The 23,298-nt window shown below is 42.5% G+C and overlaps 1 protein-coding gene and 1 non-coding gene across 2 annotated transcripts; one reads left to right on the top strand and one right to left on the bottom strand.

Moving 5' to 3' along the window:
• Positions 1–1,567: 1,567 nt before the first annotated feature.
• LOC134461290 (uncharacterized) lies at positions 1,568–11,628 on the top strand. The gene is made up of 6 exons (XM_063214106.1): positions 1,568–1,660; positions 8,806–8,944; positions 9,121–9,157; positions 9,306–11,090; positions 11,200–11,260; positions 11,377–11,628. Exons 1-6 carry the CDS (start codon positions 1,651–1,653, stop codon positions 11,481–11,483), a joined length of 2,139 nt encoding a protein of 712 aa, XP_063070176.1. The 5' UTR covers positions 1,568–1,650; the 3' UTR covers positions 11,484–11,628.
• A 3,247-nt stretch (positions 11,629–14,875) lies between these two features.
• trnas-aga (transfer RNA serine (anticodon AGA)) lies at positions 14,876–14,960 on the bottom strand. The gene has a single exon. It is a non-coding gene; the product is annotated as a tRNA-Ser (tRNA).
• Positions 14,961–23,298: the final 8,338 nt, after the last annotated feature.

The raw sequence follows: 23,298 nt of genomic DNA, 5'->3' as shown, positions 1-23,298 counted from the left end.
GGATGGCGTCGCCAGGCTAGCACTGTGTAGGATGGTGGCCAGAGTAGGAAACTATGCAGCTCATTGAAACTGTGCTGCCTATTGCCAAATTTGATCTTTTCATTAATGATTAGTAAATAATATTAGTATGACCAAAGTACAGCAAGTTTTGCAGCTAAAGTTTTGGATATTCAAAATGGCGGACATGGGGATCCACCTTTTCATGTATGAAAGTGCAATTTGTCAGTCTTAATGAATACTTAGAATTTGATGTTGGTGGTATTCATGAAAGTATTCACGAAAGTATTCATGAAAAAGGGAACATTTGTGAATAGGCAGCATGAATTCCGGAAAGAAATGGCTATAAATAGCTATAATGGCTATAATGGTCCAGAACTCAGCTGCCCGCATCATAACTAAAACCCCTTCCTGTCACCATATTACCCCTGCACTCCAACATCTCCACTAGCCTGGGAACTCCCATACTGCCTTTAGTTCTACACAATCGTTTCGATCTGAAAGACAGTATGGCGAGGATGACTCATAACGTACAAGATCATGGGATCTGTGTCATAATGGCCAAGCATTCCGACCTTAACAGTTTCTCTGCCCAATCAGAGAGCAGGGCAGTGTGTCATAATAGCCAAGTATTCCGGCCCCATATGGAATTTACAATAGGCAACTCCCCAGACCTAATCTCACTTGTGATTAGGTCTGGTGTTAACCAGGCAACATCTCCACTGGCTCCCTATCAAATTTAAAATTCACTTTAAAATACTTCTCCACACCTTCAAGGCTATCCACAATCTTGCCCCTCCTTATCTATCTAATCTTATTCATATTGCTATTCCCTCCCGCCCCCTCCGTTCCTCTTCCTCCATTCTCCTCTCTGTCCCTTCTGCCCGTCTCAGCACCATGGGGAACAGAGCTTTCAGTTGCTCTGCTCCTCAGCTATGGAATGCGCTTCCCCCTGACATCCGCAACATTGAGTCTTTACCCCTGTTCAAATCAAGACTTAAAACTCATCTATTTCAATTAGCCTATTCTTTATGATTCTTTAACTGTATTTTGTTTTATTTTATTTTTATTTATTTTCTATATATTTATGTTTTGTTTACAATCTGTTTATCTGTCTTGTTTTATTTTGCCTCTCTCTGTACAGTGTCCTTGAGTTTTTTGAAAGGCGCTTTTAAATAAAATGAATTATTATTATTATTATTATAAATATTAAATAGTGCACCTTTAAAAAAACAACTAAAGCAAAAGTATATGTGTTTGTGAGGTTGTTGCAGTATGACGGACTATTGTTTAATGATTGTTAAAGCATGTCTTGTTCCAGTGACTCATTTGTTTTCTCATGCATCTAATATGAGCACCATATATGAATGGCAGCATATAGAGGCCTATGTAGGCCCAGCTCCAGGCCTAGAATGTTGGTGATTATTTGGGCAGGTCAGTGAAAGAACCGCACAACTGGTTGTTATGGAGTTGTTATGGCATCCTTTATGACATCATTTAGCTCCAGGATGAAAGTAGAATGTAGTGGCCTGCAAATGTATTTCAGTTTGTTGCATAGCCTAGTGCACATCACATGTCTCTGTATTGTGTTATTATTGTTATTTAGTTTCTTTAATAGAATGAGACAGATGCTTCGCAATTAAATTACAGAAGATGAAAAAAGGTCAGTACAGTTGTATTGAATATGTCTATATAAAGTTTAGAATATTACGTAGGCCCTATATGTAAAGTTTCATGTAAAGTTTGTAAAATTGGATCCAGTATGTAATTTACAAGTAATTGTAAGTGTTGTAATTGTAAGTATGTAAGTATGTAAGTGTCCTGCTTATGCACAAATTTGTTATTTTCACTAATATTTATATTGGTCTGACCAAAATACAATAAGGTCCAGTATGTAATTTTCAAAGTGTAAGCTTATCCTGCTTATGTACGCATTTTATCTTTTCACTAATATTTATAATAGGCTATTGGTCTGACCAAAAGAAAATAAGTTGTAATGGTTTCTATGTTTGCCTATGCTGGTTGCTAAGTTGCTTGAGCAACCCATATATCTTCATGTATGAAAAATTATAAATGTCAATTTCCGAGTCAAAATGAATACTTAGAAATTGATGGTGGTGGTAAATATAATATGGGCAGTCATGGGTGAGCGGTTAGGCCGTCAGACTTGCATCCCAGAGGTTGCCGGTTCGACTCTTGACCCGCCAGGTTGGTGGGGGGAGTAATCAACCAGTGCTCTCCCCCATCCTCCTCCATGACTGAGGTACCCTGAGCATGGTACCGTCCCACCGCACTGCTCCCCATGGGGCGCCACTGAGGGCTGCCCCCTTGCACGGGTGAGGCATACATGCAATTTCGTTGTGTGCAGTGTGCAGTGTTCACTTGTGTGCTGTGGAGTGCTGTGTCACAATGACAATGGGAGTTGGAGTTTCCCACTGGGCTTTCACGCTTTCATATTCATGAGAAAAATAACACTTGTGGATGGGCAGCATACAGTGAGTCCAATATGTATTTGATCCCTTGCTGATTTTGTTGGTTTGCCTACTAACAAAGACATGATCAGTCAATAAATGTTATGATAATATGTATTCTAATATGGAGAGACAGAATATCAAAAAGAAAATCCAGAAATTAACTGAAGAGAATATATATTAATTTATTTCCATTTCATCGAGCAAAATAAGTATTTGATCCCCTGCCAACTGATTACAGTTCCGGGCCCACAGACCAGATAGGCACTTCCGATCAACTTGTCATCTGAATTAAAGACACCTGTACATACTAACATGCATAAAAGACACATTGAATCAGCAGAATCAGTCCATAGTATGAGTGAATCAGTCACACTCCAACCTCACCAGCATGGGAAAGACCAAAGAGTGGTCAAATGATATCAGGGACACGATTTTAGACCTGAACAAAGATTAAATGGGCTGCAAAGCCACAAGAAAGAGACTGGGTATTAATGACTCGGCTGTTGATGCATTTCTTCCAAAATGTGAGGAATACAAAATGACTATCCATCAGCCTGTCTGGGGTTCTATACAAGATTTGACCTTTTGTATGGATTTGATAATCATGAGAACAGAAAGAAATCACCCTAGAGCTATACAGTATGAACTAGGCAATGATATCAAAGCTACTGACCAAAATCACTGAGAAAACTACTGGTAGCACTTATAGTGTGATATGAATTGTCTGAATAACAGCTTCCGTAGGATTTTTGTGCTAAAATTGATTTTTTTTGCATAATTTGCTTTGTTTGGGGTCCTACTACTGAAAAATGATGGGTGTCGAATTTTCTGACCCCGTTATACCCCTCCTCTAGGGGGCGCTTTCTCGCCCTGGCCAGTATAGCTACCGAACCCATATCTCTACTAATAATGATCACATTTTCACAATTTCAGGGTTATTGATGATGCTGAGTCCATTTATGACAGTTTCATTTTGATCAGAAGTTGCTATTAGACATACTTCTGAGATTTAAAGGCTATTTTGAGATTTAAAGGCTATTTTGTCCACCGACAAGCCTGCTGTGGGAGATATGACTACGATGGCATCTGTCTCATTGGATCTATGCACATCACATACATAATAAAGATTTCAATTTTATTAGGGTCAGTACTGTGAGAAAATGATGGGTTTCAAATGTATTACCCCTCCAGGGGGCGCCTTTTCACCTCGGCCAGGATACGTATTGCAACCATAAATGCAGCAATAAAGATCCTATTTTCACAAACATGGTGTCAATTTAGGGGTTATTGAGGATCCTGAGTCCATTTATGGCAGTTCTAGTGTGATCAGAAGTTGTTATGACTCATTTTTAGGTAGTGGCAAAGAGTTGTCAAACTTGTCAATAACACGATTGAAAATGAATATACCAGGATCTTCTTCAAATAAAGACTAAATATTAACCAACCAGAGGGGGTTGTGTGCACTCAGGAAGATGATGCTGACCAGCTATGTAATTTGTGTGTGAACAACAACAGTAACTGTGTTTCATATAGTGACTTTTTGGGTTGGAGTTAAAGGCCCCATTGAGGTTTTTTTTTTTTTTACCATTTTAAGCAACCATTTATAACATTCCAACCTTAATATTCCAACCTAACATTTTTTGAGGTAAAAAAAGATCATGTACTGTAATGGTAATATCAACTCATTTATACAAAATATCATGAACATGAATAGTAAACAGCCCGCACTGAGGAGTGCTGGTCATTAAGCATTGCTGCTTCATTTTTTTCTCCTAAACAGGTGCACTTAGGCTCAAGGAAATACACTATATCACTTCAAGATATGATCAGATGTAACTCCAGTTTCAGCCATAGCATCAACAATTAGAACTATTCCTGGTTCAGTCATTCGAAGGGACACCAGCATTTCACCTGTAGTCTTTCAACAGCATGCATGAGGCTAGCTTCATCAGTTATGATATGGAGGGAGACATTAATGGATTGCCAGTCCTGTAGAGCTCAATTGAATTTTGCATCTTCACAGCTTTTGCCCTTGATGGCAACATCTCCCGTAAGCTGGTAGTGTTCATTTAGCACAGACTTGCTGGGTTGAGGGAAGCTGTCCAAATAGTGCATCACAATATGAGCAAGATGTGGTGTTGTGGTGACAAGACATGGGCAGTGGCATCCTGACTCAGTCCTACTTTGCCGCCATGAAGTTCCTTCATTTTCCTTTATGCTCTAGGTTCTGATCTGTGAACAAATGAGTAAAGGGAACCTTTGATTTTGCCGCAACAAAATCCCCTTACCCAAGAGCATCCCATGTAATAGGATCATCTTGTTCCAAAGCATTCATTTGAGCAAGATGGACTGCCAAGAGGCGGGCATAACTCAGGAGATCATATGCAAAGAAGTACTTGATAAGGTTCATCAAGGCAGCCAGATAACATGCCCAGTCCACTGGACGACAAGCACTTGCTCTTACAGGTGTTGTACAAGAAACTGAGCAAACTCTGAAGTGTCTTCTGCTTGAATAGGTTTGCAAATAGGACTGGGTGTTACTGTACAATTGCAATGCATATGGACTGTGCAGATGCAGAGCCTCATTGAAATCCACACACTTGGACTTGAATGGATTCAAGGGGATGAGCAGAGGAAATGGCATGAAATCTTGTCATCATAATAGCCAGGCTAGTTGTGATGTGATATTCAAGGGCCCACTTGTATGCTTCCCACCAAAGACTCCATGGAGATCTGCTGAAGAGTATGAATCTCTTTCAATTGAGCATGTGCCAATGCCACTTGCATCAGTTGTTTTGCCAAGAGCATGCATTGCAGCAAACACTACATACTGTACCTATGTGCATAACACCTGCTCGTAGGTGTTTTGGAAAAGGTCAAGATCAGAGATGATGAGAGTTCTCCTCTCAGGACCTACTAAAACAGCAGTGATTCCCTGTGTCAACATCAGAACAGAAAATGGGTTGCATAATTTAAGGTAGGTCTTGAAAGTGAAGCGATGATCTCTGAGTTTGTCAGGCGATAAGTCTCAGATTGCAGGGATATCAGTAGAGATTTAGTGGCTGTCCAACTATGGATAACTTCATGTTTTACCAACTTCTTGGCATGTTTGGGTGTTTGTTCATCTATGGACAGAATGAGATAATCACGGTCAGTTTCCTATTCAGTACATTCTGCTGCTGTACTGTTGGTCGCATCTGTTGCTAAATAATTAGCAAGTGCCCATGTAAGAGTGAAGGCGTTGGAAACAGTGTTGTCTACATTTCTTTGTTTGAAAGTTGTACATTGAACTGGCCTAGTCCTTATGATTGGTAGCTGCAAATGTGGTGCATGTGGGGAGATGAGGGGAGCTTCTCAGGGACGACAAGGAGTTGGTTGACGGCAACTAAATCTTCATCTCTTTGATTCATTACAAGCACTGTGTCATGGAAGGTGTTCTGTCCCATGGGGTGTTTTCTAGGAGTTGTACTGTAGGTTGCACAGTAAATGGTTGCACACTGAAGAAGGCACACGCCAAAACATGTTTGAGCAATAAAAAACACTGCTATGCAAGGTGCGGCCTCCTTCTTGAAACATTGAATTTAATATTTGTTCCAGCACCCTCAGAGGTTCAAATAATTAAGAGTGATGAAACTTGAAGAAAATTGTACAGTAAATGGCAAACCAAACATTGAGCGTGTTCCATTCTCCTCACTCTGTACTGTGTACTGTGATACAGTGCACTTTCCACCCTCAACTTAACGGCTAAATGTGAGGGTGAAGCGTTGGTTCAAATCACGTTCTGTGTGATACACTTAACAGAAATGACGGTTGTCATGTGCCATTAGAGTTTACCAACCACCAATATACAATTCATCACGGAAGACACTGTTCCTTATGTTGACAATTTTTCAAAGTTACCCCTTTCTCTTATACACATGGCTATTGTCTTTGGAATCAAAGCTATGCTGTCATCACTGAGATTCGGCAGTTTGACCAATCTGACACTCAACCAGAGAGGAAACTACGTAACAAACATGGCGGCCGTTGAGTGCGAAAAGTGTACATAACTCCACACTTCAAAAAATGGTCGGTGTGAGGGCGTTATCCAGATAGATTACAGTACACTTCACCGCCGCGATTAGAAATGGAACCGCCCTGCGTACCCAAACACAGTGCGGGAAGGGCGGAAAGTACGAACATTGGAACAGCCTCTTTTACTCTACATTTACAAAATCAGGTAAACAAAACCCACCCGACTTGTTCATGCATTTCAGAACACCTTGTCCTATTCGTTTTTCGAGTCCAATTATTCTTTGGTAGTCACTGCCAATACAAATTACTCACTTTGGTTACTTTATTCCCCGACCCTCCATAGAGAAATAATGACTTTACTTTTGTGTGTAGACCAAAGGTTTCCAACGCTACCAGAGCAATTAGAAAATTCTTATCTTCTGTTAAACAGTTTTGTTTTTCTATCACAATTTCTTTCTTCTGATATTGCCAATCGGCCAAGCCTTATACAAAGTGAATTAGAAACTGAGCTGCTCAGTTTCATTGTCATCTATTTTAATAAAAATATAGAAAACTCTGAAACTGTTCATAAAATTGGGTAACGGAATGGGACGGATGCCATAGTAGTCATAACTCCCACAACAGACCTGTAGGTGGACAAGCCTTAAATGTCAAAAATATGTGTAATAGCAACTTCTGATCACACTAGAACTGCCATAAATGGACTCAGGATCCTCAATAACCCCTAAATTGACACCATGTTTGTGAAAATAGGATCTTTATTGCTGCATTTATGGTTGCAATACGTATCCTGGCCGAGGTGAAAAGGCGCCCCCTGGAGGGGTAATACATTTGAAACCCATCATTTTCTCACAGTACTGACCCTAATAAAATTGAAATCTTTATTATGTATATGATGTGCATAGATCCAATGAGACAGATGCCATCGTAGTCATATCTCCCACAGCAGGCTTGTCGGTGGACAAAATAGCCTTTAAATCTCAAAATAGCCTTTAAATCTCAAAAATATGTCTAATAGCAACTTCTGATCAAAATGAAACTGTCATAAATGGACTCAGCATCATCAATAACCCTGAAATTGACACCAAGATTGTGAAAATGTGATCATTATTAGCAGAGATATGGGTTCGGTAGCTATACTGGCCAGGGCGAGAAAGCGCCCCCTAGAGGAGGGGTATAACGGGGTCAGAAAATTCGACACCCATCATTTTTCAGTAGTAGGACCCCAAACAAAGCAAATTATGCAAAAAAATCAATTTTAGCACAAAAATCCTACGGAATGACACTTCATACCACACTATGAATGCCACAGAGGTTTAAAATCCTGTAGTGCACACATGGTACCTTTACTTCAGAAGGAACCTGTGCAGTCCCACCTGAGGTTTGCCAACGGACATCAGACTGATTTAGGATATGATAAGGAGGTGCTGTAGTCAGATGAAACCAAAATCAAGATGTTTGGCATTATCACAATTCAATGTGTTTTGAGAAAGAGTACTACTGTCTATGATCCCAAGAACACCCTCCTCACCATCATACATGAAAGTGGTATCATTATGGTTTGAGGGTGTGGGTGTGGCCAAGGCACAGGACAACTTCACATCGTCAACGAATGGATGGAGGGAGACATGTAATGTGCAATCCTGAGTGCAAACGTCCTTCCCTCCACCACTACACTGAAGGGTGGGCCATTTTTGGATCTCCCAACATGACAATAATACACAACATACAGTCAAAGCAACTAAGGAGTGGCTCAATAAGAAGCATATTAAAGTCGTGAAGTGGCCTAGACAGTCTCCAAATATTAACCCTATAGTAATTCTATGGAGAGAACTGAACCTCCCATTTGCCAAGCTACAGCCACAAACTATTAATGTTTTAGAGATAATGTGCAAAGAAAAATGGGCAAAAATATGTTCTACTATATGCACAAACATTGTCATCAACTAAAAGAAGCATCTGACCTCAGTGCTAGACAACTAGGGCTTTGCCACAAAGCACTTTATCTTCTTTAGCTAGAGGGGTCAAATACTTATTTGCCTAAATTAAATACAAATAAATTAAAATATATTATTTTAAGTTATTTTCTGGAATTTATTTTTGATATTCTGTCTCTCCATGTTTGAATACATATTATCATAAATGTATAGACTGATCATGTCTTTATTAGTGGGCAAACCGGCAAAATCAGAAAGGGATCAAATACATATTGGACTCACTGTACATTCTGGAAATAAACTACTAAAATATACCATCGACTATGTACTTTGACAGACAGATTTTGAAGAAAGGTGTTATATTTTGCATACATTATTTGTAGGCTCTGAAGGTCCTCCTGGGCCTGACCCTGACCCATCAGGACCCTCTGATGTCTCAAGACCAGGACCTGCTCCAGGCCCATCTCAGGAGGAACCCTCTTTCTCTGAGCTACAGGACTACATCCTGAACCTATCTGATGAGTACGTTTTATTTCCATTTGACAGATAAAGCACATTCCATATAACTGTGTAATTGCTTCCGCAAATGCACAATGTAAAAGTGGTTGGCTCAAACTGCTTTTGGTGGTTAAGTAAGTTATAACAAAAAAAGATTAAAAATAATATCAACACAATGTCTTGTTCATTTTTCACTGTAGGGAGTGGATGGCATTCGCCAGCATGCTTCATACCCCTGTGAGTACACTTGCCATTGGTTCTGACAGCATCAGATTGGTCTAGCCTATAATCATATAATCTATAATCTAACCATAATGCCCTAAGTAAAGTTGTCGGTCCTTAGTTCTGCTTATAACATACATTATGTATCTTTATTTGTCCTCAGATGACCAGGACACACTTCCTGCAAATATGTAAGGCGATCCTTAGAGTGGTCAGCTTCTGCTCCATCACCATGGTCTTGCCAGCCTATGTCTGCTTGACCAAGCATGCTGAAATGGCTTTCAGCAGACCTGAAAGTGCCACTAGCTCCGCCTCATCATCTGAAATCACTCCAAAAAGACCAGGGAGTCAGATGTTCCTCAAGCTGAAAAGTGCTCTTGGAAGTCTGCAGAAATCTGTGGCATGGCAGAAGGCATCTCGCTCAGCCGATGCACCTGCTCAGTGGCAAATGGTAGCAGAACATGGAAGTGAATCCCATGACCTGACCTGTATGGCAAAGACCCTGGAAAGGCTCCTTTCCACCGACAATATCGACAACATTGCCAAGGGCCTTGTGGATCAAATTCAGGCTGTTCGGCAGGACAGGAGCCCAACTCTGGATGGAAAAAGTAGCCCTGGGTCTGACAGTCTTAAGGCCGCTCCCCAGAGGGCCACTCAGGTAGTGTACTCTTTCACTGAGCAGGCCATCAAGGGATTGCTGCAGCCCTTCCTTCTCCCTCTGATGGAATGGAATGCCGGTCGAGATGTTGCCATGTCCGGAATCTCAGTTTCAGGGATTGGAAGCACACCAGCAGAAAAATCCCTTCTTGGACAAGAGAAGCCTGACTGCAGCTGTCTGGTAGCCAGGTTAATGCAAGCACTGCCCAGCGTGCCCCATCAGCAAACATCACATTTTACAACGTTTGCGAGATCAAGCTCTTCAACCGAAGTTGCAAATGTCTTCTCCCAGCTCATGACCTCCCAGGTCATTGACATGATCGACTCAGAGATGGCAAAACATCTTGATCAGAAGATGACGGAAGATGAAGCTTTGGATGAAGCAAGGATCCTGTCAACAACACCTGACAAAGATGAGCCTGTGCTTGGCAAACTCCTTACCTCTAGCCCTGATGTCCAAGGTGGTTTGATGTCAAGGCTCCTCAAAAGGTTCCTCTCAGAGTTCAAATCGAATGATTTGCCTGTCCTTGATGCAGTTGATGATGTCCCAGCCTCGGCATCCATCAGTGAGAAGACTCAGTCCGCATCCGCCAAACTTGAAGATGTGCTAGGGCTCTTCACAAGTGTGATGGTTCACAAAGTGTTAGAGCTCCTTGATGCCGACTTGGAAGTTAAGGGCGGTGACCTTGACCTGGATGAGAGAGTTTTTGACACAGACCCAAGACCTCAGAGTGCACATAGCATTCCTTTGAGCTCTACACCTCCTTCCATGCCACACTCAGATTCCACAATCCCTGACATATACAAGTATGTGACTGCTCGTGACAAACAGTTCATCTCTGCTGCGTGCAAGCATCCTGGAGACACCAATGACAATGGCTGTTTGGTCACAGCACTGGTGCTGCGTCTGTTGACCAAGATGACTGTCACTACAGATGCTAAAACGGACACCCAGAAGCTGCTGGAACAACTCTTGCTCGAGTTTACCAACGCGTCAGGCACTCTGGACTTCAGCGTGTATCAGAGCAATGCCAAACTGAAGGCGCTGTACCACACCCTGAATACACTCCTGCTGAGGAACTTTGGATCACAGGGCATCCTGCAGAGACCAGTGGATGCAAAGGACTCCTCATTCGATGACCTACTGCTGTCAGCTTTGAGCAAGGAGCTGCTGAAACAATGTGATGCAAAAGTCACGGCTGCCACATCAGCCCCAGGTGCCCCACCCCCTCCTGAGCCTCAGGCAGGAAGCACAGGCAGCAAAACACACAAGAGGTGGTTCAGCTTCAAGGTAAATGAAAACTATTCTCATTTGTTTGTGTATTAATTGATAGCTTAATTAATTCGATGGAAACAGGTAACAGACAAAATCTTTAAATTAGTATGCTTTCCTCTTCCAGATTCCAAAGAGACACAGCAAGACAAAAGTGTCTCCCTCTGGCGCCATTTCTCCTGACACCAGTAGGTGTTATCTAACATTTTATTTTATCTTTTTGTTTTTCATTTTGATGCCTGTGTTGATGTTTTTGATGTTAGTGTTAGTTATTGAGGTACTGATTTTTCTCTCTCTTCAACAGATCAGAGCAATAACGCTGATGCGGCTGTGCCTGTCCAGAAGGCTCGTAAACGCTCGATGTTCATCAGATTGTTCGCGTGTTGCTTCAAAGGCTCAGAGGAATCCTGAACCCCCTTCCCTTCTGCCAAACTTCCCCAAACTCCCTCTGTATCCCCCATTTTCCCATAAACTCCATATCCCCCCATATCCACACACACACATGCTCACAAACACGCGAAGACAATAAAAACAGTTAAAAAAAATAAAATAAAATCTATAAAAACCTATATTGATTGCCTTTTGTCCTTGAAGCATAACAATTCAGATCTAGTACTGAGACAAATACACAACAGATGATGAATAAAACACAATATTGTCTGTCAAACAAGTGAATTTCAATGCCATTTGAGTTTCGTCGCTTCACTTTGTTTTTGAAAATTGTTCTGAAATTTTGAAATGTATTTATGCTATTGACAATATAACAAGGCCCGGATCCTATTTCAGAGAGTAGGATCTAGCCCTGAGTGAAAACCTCAACCCTAAGATGAATAATTCTCAGCTGTCAGACATTGATTTTATACAGACCACAAACATTTCTTATGCTGTGATACCATATACAGTACAGTTCAGTATATTCTCCAAGGATGAAGACCTATCTGACTCACCTTGGTCTCAAAACAATGCCACACACACAAGCACGCGCACACAAACACACAGCAGACACACATGCTTGCACACACATACAGACACACACATGCATGCAAACACGCATGCACGTACGGTACACATATCCTCACTCAAATCCAAGTCATATCTCCCACACATCCAATTCCTTTTAGCCAGGTGCAGGGTCAAAGTGTACAGTTTATGTTGGGCAGGGATGTCAAACTCAGGCCCTGGGGCCAAATTTGGCCCGCGGAGCCATTTTTACGGCCCTTGAGATCATTTCAAATGTGTACAGTTGGCCCACATACATTTGCTGTGTCACAGCATGTGCAGACACATTTGAAGTAACAAATATGATGGGAAAGAGTGTATGCGAAATTTAACTATGAGTATGAAGTGCATGCATGCACAATTTTAGTCAATTTTAAAAAATAACTGTTGAGTTCGGCCCGCGACTTTGTTCCAGATTTTGATTTTGGCCCTCCGTCAATTTGAGTTTGACACCCCTGATGTAGGGCAAGGAAGAACCACACACCAATGAGCTCCCGAAGAGGATTAAAAAAGGGAGCTTGGGGGGCGCTGTGACGCAGCGTGCTAAGCCCCCCACATTTGGGCTTGCATGCCCACCCACGGGGACCCCAGTTCGAGTCCGACCAGGGTCATTTCCCAATCCTCCCCTGTCTCTCTGTCCCATTTGCTTCCTGTCACCATCTTCGACTGTCCTGAATAAAGGCATAAAAGCCCCTAAAAAAATATTTTTTTTTAAAAAAGGGAGCTCATCGGTGTGTGGTTCTTCCTTGCCCATCATATCCTCACACACACGCAGGCAGCGTGCGCGCACACACACACACACACACACACACACACATCTTCTCCTGATGACACTGCCAAGTATGGAGACATGAGAGAAAGGGATGACACTGTAAACGGTGGAAAATACATTTATTTACTTCCACCGTACCTGAACTTAAATTTAAGCATAAGTGTATAACATAAAAGTAGAAGTACTACAGTGTATCTACCTCATATAAGGAGGTGTATTAACTATGCAAGTACTCATGCACTAGTGTTGTAATTAAGTATTTTGGTGTTAAGTCACATGCCAATAGGTATTAGAGAAACAAATTCAAAGGTTTTTTAATTGAGTCATTGATGAAGGTTCCATCATGCACATGGATAGGCCTAGATATTTGGAAATCAGCCATTTCTGCATTAGTTTAAGGATTATAATGACACTTTGCCTAATTGTGCACATTATTGGCAAATCAGTTGACCTAATCAATCAAGAGAAATGAAGAGATCCAAGAACTGAAAAAGAAAATCAAACAACTCCAGGGGTTATGTATTGACAGAGGGAGGATCAACAGGTATCTGTTTTTCTTAACACATGTTGACAGAAGATTGGACATAATGTTTTCTTCAAAAGAGAAATGTGTGGCTTTAACAAAGAAAATGGTATCCGTAGGCCCGTGCCACCTCACTGAGGCCAAGAAGCTAGAAATGAAGGCCCTGGTGCCCACTCATACCATACTGCAGGTGCTGCCCACCGTACCTCTCCCTACATATACGGCTAAGTGCCACTGAGTAAGGCACCAAACCCCACATTGCCCATGCAGGGACAACCGTAACCAATACCCTGAGAAGTCGCTTTAGATAAAAGCGCAATCTAAGTGCAATGTCACAATGTATTCTCCATTTCACACTCATTAGCCTAAACAAGGGGTGGGGAACGGGGGCCTTTGAGGCCGTCTTATGCGCCCCTGATATAATTTAAAGTAGAGTGTCATTTATTGAAATTAAGTTGTCAAGTAGCATAGGCTACTACATACATAGCAGAAGACACAAATTACACACATCCTTACATAGCCTAGGCCTACATATTAATTATATATAGTTCACTTACATATATTCATCCCAAGGCTAAATTTGGATGTTATGCAGTTTCACGTGAAATATGACATGTTTTGTAATGAAAAGGGTTCCTCACATCGGCCCAAGGAGGTCTACATACTTACTGTATCATTGTATCGGCCTAAACCGTTTTTGTACACTGACCTTGTGCTCTGCTTGCGCACGCGCATAAAAAAACACGACTCTCCAGTCCAGGCAGGTTTCTTCACATCACACTCTTCACACTCTTGAAACCTGGCTCTGAAGAAGAAGAAACTGACCTCGTGTCAACAAAGAGCCACGTTCAGTTTTGTGTGAAATATGATTGATTTTGGGTAATTTTGAGAGGACATCTGGCTGTTTGAGATGACATTCACAACGAACCAAACCAAATAGTTGGCATGCATGCGAGCGCTTGTTTGTTTTGGTCACGCACCGTGTTCGTGGCCAGTGAAGACACTTCACATCGCCCAGTAAGTGAAGAGCACACAGACAGTAGGCCAGGCCTGGTAAGTGGTAAGTTTATGTGGTATTTTATTTCAGCATGAACATATCCGTGAAATCAACGTTTTATTTGAATAGCCTACTTATCGTCTCCTTTAGGCCTATATCAGGCCTATTTACCAACATGCACTGCCTGCAAGGCCTGCCTGATAGATAACGTAGCAGTTGCTAATGGAATGGACACGGATCAACAACTTGATTTGTTAAAAAACAAAACAAAACATGTTTAACCACTTTCCTTATCAATGGCATGTAAATCGCGTTTTACCAGAGCCAGGTGACATAGCTTTTTACCAATTTCTGTTTTTGGTCTTCTGCTGTCCACCTCCGTTGGTTACTGGTAATTAGTGTGATTTATTTTCCGTTTTAATGTTTTGGTGAATGTAGCGGTGTCGAATGAATGGCAATGGTCTTGTTACATTGTTGCTTATTTAGTGGAGCACAGTGTGAGGAAAAGTATCCGTAGTCGGCAGGATTCGAACCTGCGCGGGGAGACCCCAATGGATTTCTAGTCCATCGCCTTAACCACTCGGCCAAAGATGGGGCATAATGGACTGCCTCGGTGGGGGAAAGAAGGGGAAGAGAGGGGGGAAAGGGGGAAAGAGAGAAAAGAGAGGAAAAGAGAGAATTTATTTTCTGTTTACATACAGACTAATATGAGAGCTTATACGTCCTTCTACTCAAGTTTTCAACTGTCTTTTCTTTTTAAAAAATATATAAATAAATATATACATTTTTGTGCTGCATTGTATGACACTCTTGCCAGGATTTGCACCTGGATCTTCCACCCAACGGATGGCTGTGTTACTTACACCATAAGAGTTGCGTGAAAACAGCACCAAAAATGGAAATTAATGTATAATCGTGTAATTATTATTATATTAGGTGTAGTATGCTTTATACTTACACAGAAATTATACAGTGTATCATTTAATATCCCACTGTCCACCTATCCCACTATCCAATATCCTCACCCAATTTACAGAACAAGGCAGTTGCATGGACTGACTCCTTCCAATCTATAATAGAGTCCCGAGCCAGGTCAGGACAGTACCAGAGATTCTTTAAGTATAGAGATATGCCACCAACATAATAGGTTGCTATGGGCAGTGCACCTAACATGACCAGGTTCCGGTCTGCCTAAAGGGTCATAATGCTCCTAGCATTGAATAGAACAGTCCTCAGGTCTGCCTAGGTCTGCCTAAAGGGGGATTTCCCCCCCCCCCAATAATAGAACCCGGAAACAATGGGCCAATGGAACCTCTCTCTCTCTACTCTCTCTGACACACAGTACAAGGACAGTACCAACGGCCCATCAGTTGAGTGTGGCCTGTTGTGTTGTTTTTCGCCGGGCCACACTGTGCACAAGTGTAATGGTAGTCATCGTTGACCTGCCGTTTCCGAGGAGGCTCACCCCTGCCACTCACACCTGAAGAGATTGAGCGAACTTGAGCCGAGATGGAGTGGGCTGAGAGAGAGAGAGAGAGAGAGAGAGAGAGAGAGAGAGAGAGAGAGAGAGAGAGAGAGAGAGAGAGCTCATACTTTACAGAGCTCCCAAGTGGTTTACTGCTGTTATTTAATACTATTTGGTGAGAAATCGGGGTGGCATACATTTCTAAATTCACTTTCAGGGTTGCATCACAACTTAGCACACTGAAGGTAGTTGGCACTAAACCAGGGGTCCCCAAACTTTTTTCTCTGGGGGCCACATTATCGTTCCTGACTGTGATCAGGGGCCGGATCAATCATGTGGGCTTTAATACTAGGCCACTGCCTGTTATAGCCATAATTTCTAGCACAAAATAGTTCATCATTACAAGTGATTTGCAAAAGAAGTGAGTACTTCACATGTTTTTCTATTTGAAATACCACAGGTATTCCTTTTAATTTCTGATAACCATGTAAAAATAGCAAGGAAAGGTTAGAAAAATTTGGTGATTTACAGTTTATGAGTGATACAATAGAAATGGTAGGCCTGTTTATATTACAGTGAGATGAGAAACTATCAAGACAAGATAGGATTGCTTCTTTGGGCCAGTTCAAATGGTGAGGAGCAGAGAGATGGCGGGCCGCATCCGGCCCCCGGGCCTTAGTTTGGGGACCCCTGCACTAAACCATCCAGGTATGTTAGGCAATTGTTAAGTTAAATGTAGGTCCGGCATAGGTCATTACTATCATCCCAAACTATTTACAAGTAGAACTGGTGCCTGGGATTGTGTTGGTGTTGCTTACCTGAGCTGCAAAGACGGCGTGGGCTTCAGCGCTTACAGGTTAAAGGCTGAGGACCCAGCTTATAGATAGTGATGGAGCCCAGAGTATGGCATCATAGTGGCCAGTCTCGTGTCCTTAGCCTAACAGGAAATAGCAGGTATTGTCTCCAGTGTGGTCAGAGAGATGGTCAGAAGTGGCCATGCCTCCACAACATCACGGTTGAAAGCTAGATGTTCTCTCTCTCTCAGCCTGTGACCCCTGCCTCCCTTGTGATGCGCCATTGCCATGACCAGCAAAATATACTGTATTTGTATTAGTGGACTGGAGAAAAACAGAAAACAAAAATATAGGCAGGCACTAATAACTCATAACAGATAACACTAAACTTATTGCACACAAAACCCTGAAGTGGACTGGCATCAAAATGGCATTCCTTCCATTATGGGCTTACTGTTGTAAGTGCCCTGAGCATACCTAAGGCAGAGGTCATGGCAATAAGTGGTGGATTTCCCTGCTTTCATATTTGAAATTAGATCCAGCACAGTTACACCAAAAGATGAACACATGCTACAGCAGAACTGTAGCCTAAGCTACTATGTCAAATCAAGCCACTAATTGCCCACAATATGCCCAACCATCAAAATGTCTGCTTCATCATATCGTTTTACTTCAGAATTAATCAGGCGCTACAGATAAGTAATGTGTGAAAACTGTGATACGTTTTGTTTGCTTTCGTGTCGCAACTTCTAATGCCCTTCGTGACATATGATCTGTTTGATTTTACGTTCGTCCGGCATTTTGAACGGTAAGAATATCATAATCACGTTACTGTACTATTCCGATCACACTAACGTAAAGGGGATAGGCATACATGTAACTAACATAAAGGATAGTTTATTATCAGCGTTTGTTTACATGACGGCTCCATTCATGGCTAACATAGGTTAGCGATAACTCTGCCTGTTAAATTCTCACGACAGAGTCAACAAATAGTCGGAATGAGAACGTACACTAATGATTATAATGATAAAACACCACTTACCACCGATTTTGGAACCAACCAAAAGCCCTGCGTTGATATATCCGATGTTTGCATTCTGTCATTGACAGAGTCGCTAATTCAAAACAGCCGCCATGTGTACAGTGTTTGGGAAGGCGAGCTCACTTGGTGATTGGTTGCTCGGCGTCACGACGTCGTGGCATTTGATTGGCTGCTTTGCCCCATCTGTTCGAAACTCGTTCGAAATGGTTCGCATTCGTTCGCATTTGATTAGGACCAGTTAGCACTTTGTTCGGACCTTGCTCGGAGTTGTTCGGAAGTGTACCAAATGCGTTCGGAGGTGGTAGGAACTAGAGGGCAGGCCTGTCAACGCAAGGAACGTCTAAAGATGGGGCATAATGGACTGCCTCGGTGGGGGAAAGAAGGGGAAGAGAGGGGGGAAAGGGGGAAAGAGAGAAAAGAGAGGAAAAGAGATAATTTATTTTCTGTTTACATACAGACTAATATGAGAGCTTATACGTCCTTCTACTCAAGTTTTCAACTGTCTTTTCTTTTTTAAAAATATATAAATAAATATATACATTTTTGTGCTGCATTGTATGACACTCTTGCCAGGATTTGCACCTGGATCTTCCACCCAACGGATGGCTGTGTTACTTACACCATAAGAGTTGCGTGAAAACAGCACCAAAAATGGAAATTAATGTATAATCGTGTAATTATTATTATATTAGGTGTAGTATGCTTTATACTTACACAGAAATTATACAGTGTATCATTTAATATCCCACTGTCCACCTATCCCACTATCCAATATCCTCACCCAATTTACAGAACAAGGCAGTTGCATGGACTGACTCCTTCCAATCTATAATAGAGTCCCGAGCCAGGTCAGGACAGTACCAGAGATTCTTTAAGTATAGAGATATGCCAACATAATAGGTTTCTATGGGCACCTAACATGACCAGGTTCCGGTCTGCCTAAAGGGGGGTGTCATAATGCTCCTAGCATTGAATAGAACAGTCCTCAGGTCTGCCTAGGTCTGCCTAAAGGGGGATTTCCCCCCCCCCAATAATAGAACCCGGAAACAATGGGCCAATGGAACCTCTCTCTCTCTACTCTCTCTGACACACAGTACAAGGACAGTACCAACGACTCATCAGTTGAGTGTGGTCTGTTGTGTTGTTTTTCGCCGGGCCACACTGTGCACAAGTGTAATGGTAGTCATCGTTGACCTGCCGTTTCCGAGGAGGCTCACCCCTGCCACTCACACCTGAAGAGATTGAGCGAACTTGAGCCGAGATGGAGTGGGCTGAGAGAGAGAGAGAGAGAGAGAGAGAGAGAGAGAGAGAGAGAGAGAGAGAGAGAGAGAGAGAGAGCTCATACTTTACAGAGCTCCCAAGTGGTTTACTGCTGTTATTTAATACTATTTGGTGAGAAATCGGGGTGGCATACATTTCTAAATTCACTTTCAGGGTTGCATCACAACTTAGCACACTGAAGGTAGTTGGCACTAAACCAGGGGTCCCCAAACTTTTTTCTCTGGGGGCCACATTATCGTTCCTGACTGTGATCAGGGGCCGGATCAATCATGTGGGCTTTAATACTAGGCCACTGCCTGTTATAGCCATAATTTCTAGCACAAAATAGTTCATCATTACAAGTGATTTGCAAAAGAAGTGAGTACTTCACATGTTTTTCTATTTGAAATACCACAGGTATTCCTTTTAATTTCTGATAACCATGTAAAAATAGCAAGGAAAGGTTAGAAAAATTTGGTGATTTACAGTTTATGAGTGATACAATAGAAATGGTAGGCCTGTTTATATTACAGTGAGATGAGAAACTATCAAGACAAGATAGGATTGCTTCTTTGGGCCAGTTCAAATGGTGAGGAGCAGAGAGATGGCGGGCCGCATCCGGCCCCCGGGCCTTAGTTTGGGGACCCCTGCACTAAACCATCCAGGTATGTTAGGCAATTATTAAGTTAAATGTAGGTTCGGCATAGGTCATTACTATCATCCCAAACTATTTACAAGTAGAACTGGTGCCTGGGATTGTGTTGGTGTTGCTTACCTGAGCTGCAAAGACGGCGTGGGCTTCAGCGCTTACAGGTTAAAGGCTGAGGACCCAGCTTATAGATAGTGATGGAGCCCAGAGTATGGCATCATAGTGGCCAGTCTCGTGTCCTTAGCCTAACAGGAAATAGCAGGTATTGTCTCCAGTGTGGTCAGAGAGATGGTCAGAAGTGGCCATGCCTCCACAACATCACGGTTGAAAGCTAGATGTTCTCTCTCTCTCAGCCTGTGACCCCTGCCTCCCTTGTGATGCGCCATTGCCATGACCAGCAAAATATACTGTATTTGTATTAGTGGACTGGAGAAAAACAGAAAACAAAAATATAGGCAGGCACTAATAACTCATAACAGATAACACTAAACTTATTGCACACAAAACCCTGAAGTGGACTGGCATCAAAATGGCATTCCTTCCATTATGGGCTTACTGTTGTAAGTGCCCTGAGCATACCTAAGGCAGAGGTCATGGCAATAAGCATTTCCCTGCTTTCATATTTGAAATTAGATCCAGCACAGTTACACCAAAAGATGAACACATGCTACAGCAGAACTGTAGCCTAAGCTACTATGTCAAATCAAGCCACTAATTGCCCACAATATGCCCAACCATCAAAATGTCTGCTTCATCATATCGTTTTACTTCAGAATTAATCAGGCGCTACAGATAAGTAATGTGTGAAAACTGTGATACGTTTTGTTTGCTTTCGTGTCGCAACTTCTAATGCCCTTCGTGACATATGATCTGTTTGATTTTACGTTCGTCCGGCATTTTGAACGGTAAGAATATCATAATCACGTTACTGTACTATTCCGATCACACTAACGTAAAGGGGATAGGCATACATGTAACTAACATAAAGGATAGTTTATTATCAGCGTTTGTTTACATGACGGCTCCATTCATGGCTAACATAGGTTAGCGATAACTCTGCCTGTTAAATTCTCACGACAGAGTCAACAAATAGTCGGAATGAGAACGTACACTAATGATTATAATGATAAAACACCACTTACCACCGATTTTGGAACCAACCAAAAGCCCTGCGTTGATATATCCGATGTTTGCATTCTGTCATTGACAGAGTCGCTAATTCAAAACAGCCGCCATGTGTACAGTGTTTGGGAAGGCGAGCTCACTTGGTGATTGGTTGCTCGGTGTCACGACGTCGTGGCATTTGATTGGCCGCTTTGCCCCATCTGTTCGAAACTCGTTCGAAATGGTTCGCATTCGTTCGCATTTGATTAGGACCAGTTAGCACTTTGTTCGGACCTTGTTCGGATTTGTTCGGAAGTGTACCAAATGCGTTCGGAGGTGGTAGGAACTAGAGGGCAGGCCCGTCAACGCAAGGAACGGCGGCCACGACTACATGAGCACATGGGGCTGTACAGGCGATTTTACGACAGTGGCCGTAAGTGGTGATAGCACATACGTCACAATTTCCCCTGACATCTTCTGAACTTCTAGTGTCAACAACAGTAGTATTATATTATTTCTACACAGTGTACAATTTATTTCTGTTTATTGATGGGCTAAAACCAATGCCATTTGTCAAAACAGTGTCTTCTATGATTGTCTTCAAAATATGAGAATACACTTACTATTGTGTCATATTGCACGGGTGATGCATACATGCAATTTCGCAGTGTGCACTTGTGTGCTGTGGAGTGCTGTGTCACAATGAGTGCATTCCAATATGCGACCTTGCGTCCTCCACTTGGGCTTGTGGCCTCACGTTTTGCTGATGCCCCGCCTCCGTGGAGAAAACAATTAAGTTTCCCTGCTGTCAGCCTAGCCAAAACAATTTTTGGGGGACTATTCTTCATTTACCATCCGGTTTGAAAATGAGAAAATTACTTAACAATTGAGCTTTTGCGAGATATTATAATGAAATGCTCTCGTCAGTGATGTCATCCCAACATAATACTTCCTGGTACGAGGCCACAAGCACAAGTGGAGGACGCAAGGTCGCATATTGTAACACACTCAATGACAATGGGAGTTGGAGTTTCCCAGTTGGGCTTTCATTTTCACTAATGCTAAAGCCTATGCAACATTTGGAAAATGTAATTTGAACAAGATTGTCATATATACTCACACATTTGAGTCCATTGTGGATGCATTCATGTTGATTTGTGTTCTTCTTACATTTCTAGAACACATTCCAGAACTTAGGCTATAACATTTCTAGAACATATTCCAGAACTTAGGCTATAACATAGAACTTCCACATACATTTAAAGGCAGTTCTGGATAAAGATGGTCTGGGGCCCCGAGGCTACAGGTTGCTGTGGGTCCCCCAGAAGGCAAAATTTGTGACATATTTATATAGAGACTCTCATAATTACAAGCAAGGAATTAGGGATAACATAGCTAGCTACCAAATGTCACAATTCTGCAATTTTTCTCTTTGGGCCAATCAGGAGTTGGGCGTTAATACAGGCCTGTTTATCAGGGACCCATAAGTTTAACATCTCTTCAGGCCTGTTTAACAGGTACCGATAAGTTTAACATCTCTTCATCTGTACCCTCCCCTCTCCTCCACCCTGTGCCATAATCAACTGAACCACCTAGTGGCGTGCACATATATTTTGGGGGGCAGGTGCTCAAGAGGGAGCGGGGGGACTCATAGAACCTCCGGCTACCTTTTTCTGAGCTTTATTTTCACATGCTTTTAGATTGTCAGGCATTTGTAGATGATCATGCCAACATGGACCACAGTACATTGTGACAAAAAGCTTCCAACTTTCAAAACAGTCATTTTTTTTGTCCAGTAGGGCAAAGTGGCAGGTGCTTTAGCACCAACTCGTCCTATCTATGCACCCGTATGGTACCTCCCACACCCACCAACGCAAGGGCCAAAGGACAGTAGAGGCAGACCCCGGCTAAGGATGTTGCCTAGGTGGTTCCCTGGCATGGTCTGGATAGGTTTGATGGCAGGCAGGTCAAAGTCTGTGTACTAGTTCTGCCATGTTACATGATAATGCATTCACCAGCAGACACTACAGTACCAACCCTGCATACTCTACACTCCACACCAACCTGTCTTGCCCTACATTGGGAATCAAGCGAGCAACCTACCAGCACCACCACCAACCAACAACATCCACTGGTTCATCTCTTGACCCCCCACGCCCAACCCTCAGGGTCACTGCTGATCAGGTGAGAGGAGCCCTGTGCAGACTCAAACCCAAGGCAGCAGGCCCAGATGGCGTCTGTGCTAGACTGTTGAAGACCTGTGCAGTGGAGTTAGCAGAGCCTCTTCAACACCTATTCAATAAGAGCCTACAGCTAGGCAAGGTCCCGTCACTGTGGAAGACATCATGCATTATACCAGTACCCAAAAAGCCACACCCAAAAGAACTAAATGACTACAGACCTGTTGCCCTCACCTCACATCTCATGAAAACCTTTGAACGTGTGCTGCTGATTAACCATCTCAAGCCACAGGTCTGCCATGCACTGGATCCCCTCCAGTTTGCCTATCAGGACAGTGTGGGTGTAGAGGATGCTCTCTTGTATCTTCTACATAGGGTACACTCTCACCTGGACAAAGGAGGCAGTGCGGTGAGGATTATGTTCTTTGATTTTTCCAG

Source organism: Engraulis encrasicolus, chromosome 2 (genome assembly GCF_034702125.1).
Source record: "Engraulis encrasicolus isolate BLACKSEA-1 chromosome 2, IST_EnEncr_1.0, whole genome shotgun sequence".
Lineage (NCBI taxonomy): Eukaryota > Metazoa > Chordata > Actinopteri > Clupeiformes > Engraulidae > Engraulis > Engraulis encrasicolus.
The sequence above is the reverse complement of the archived record's forward strand: the minus strand, read 5'-3'. Positions and strand labels throughout refer to the sequence as shown.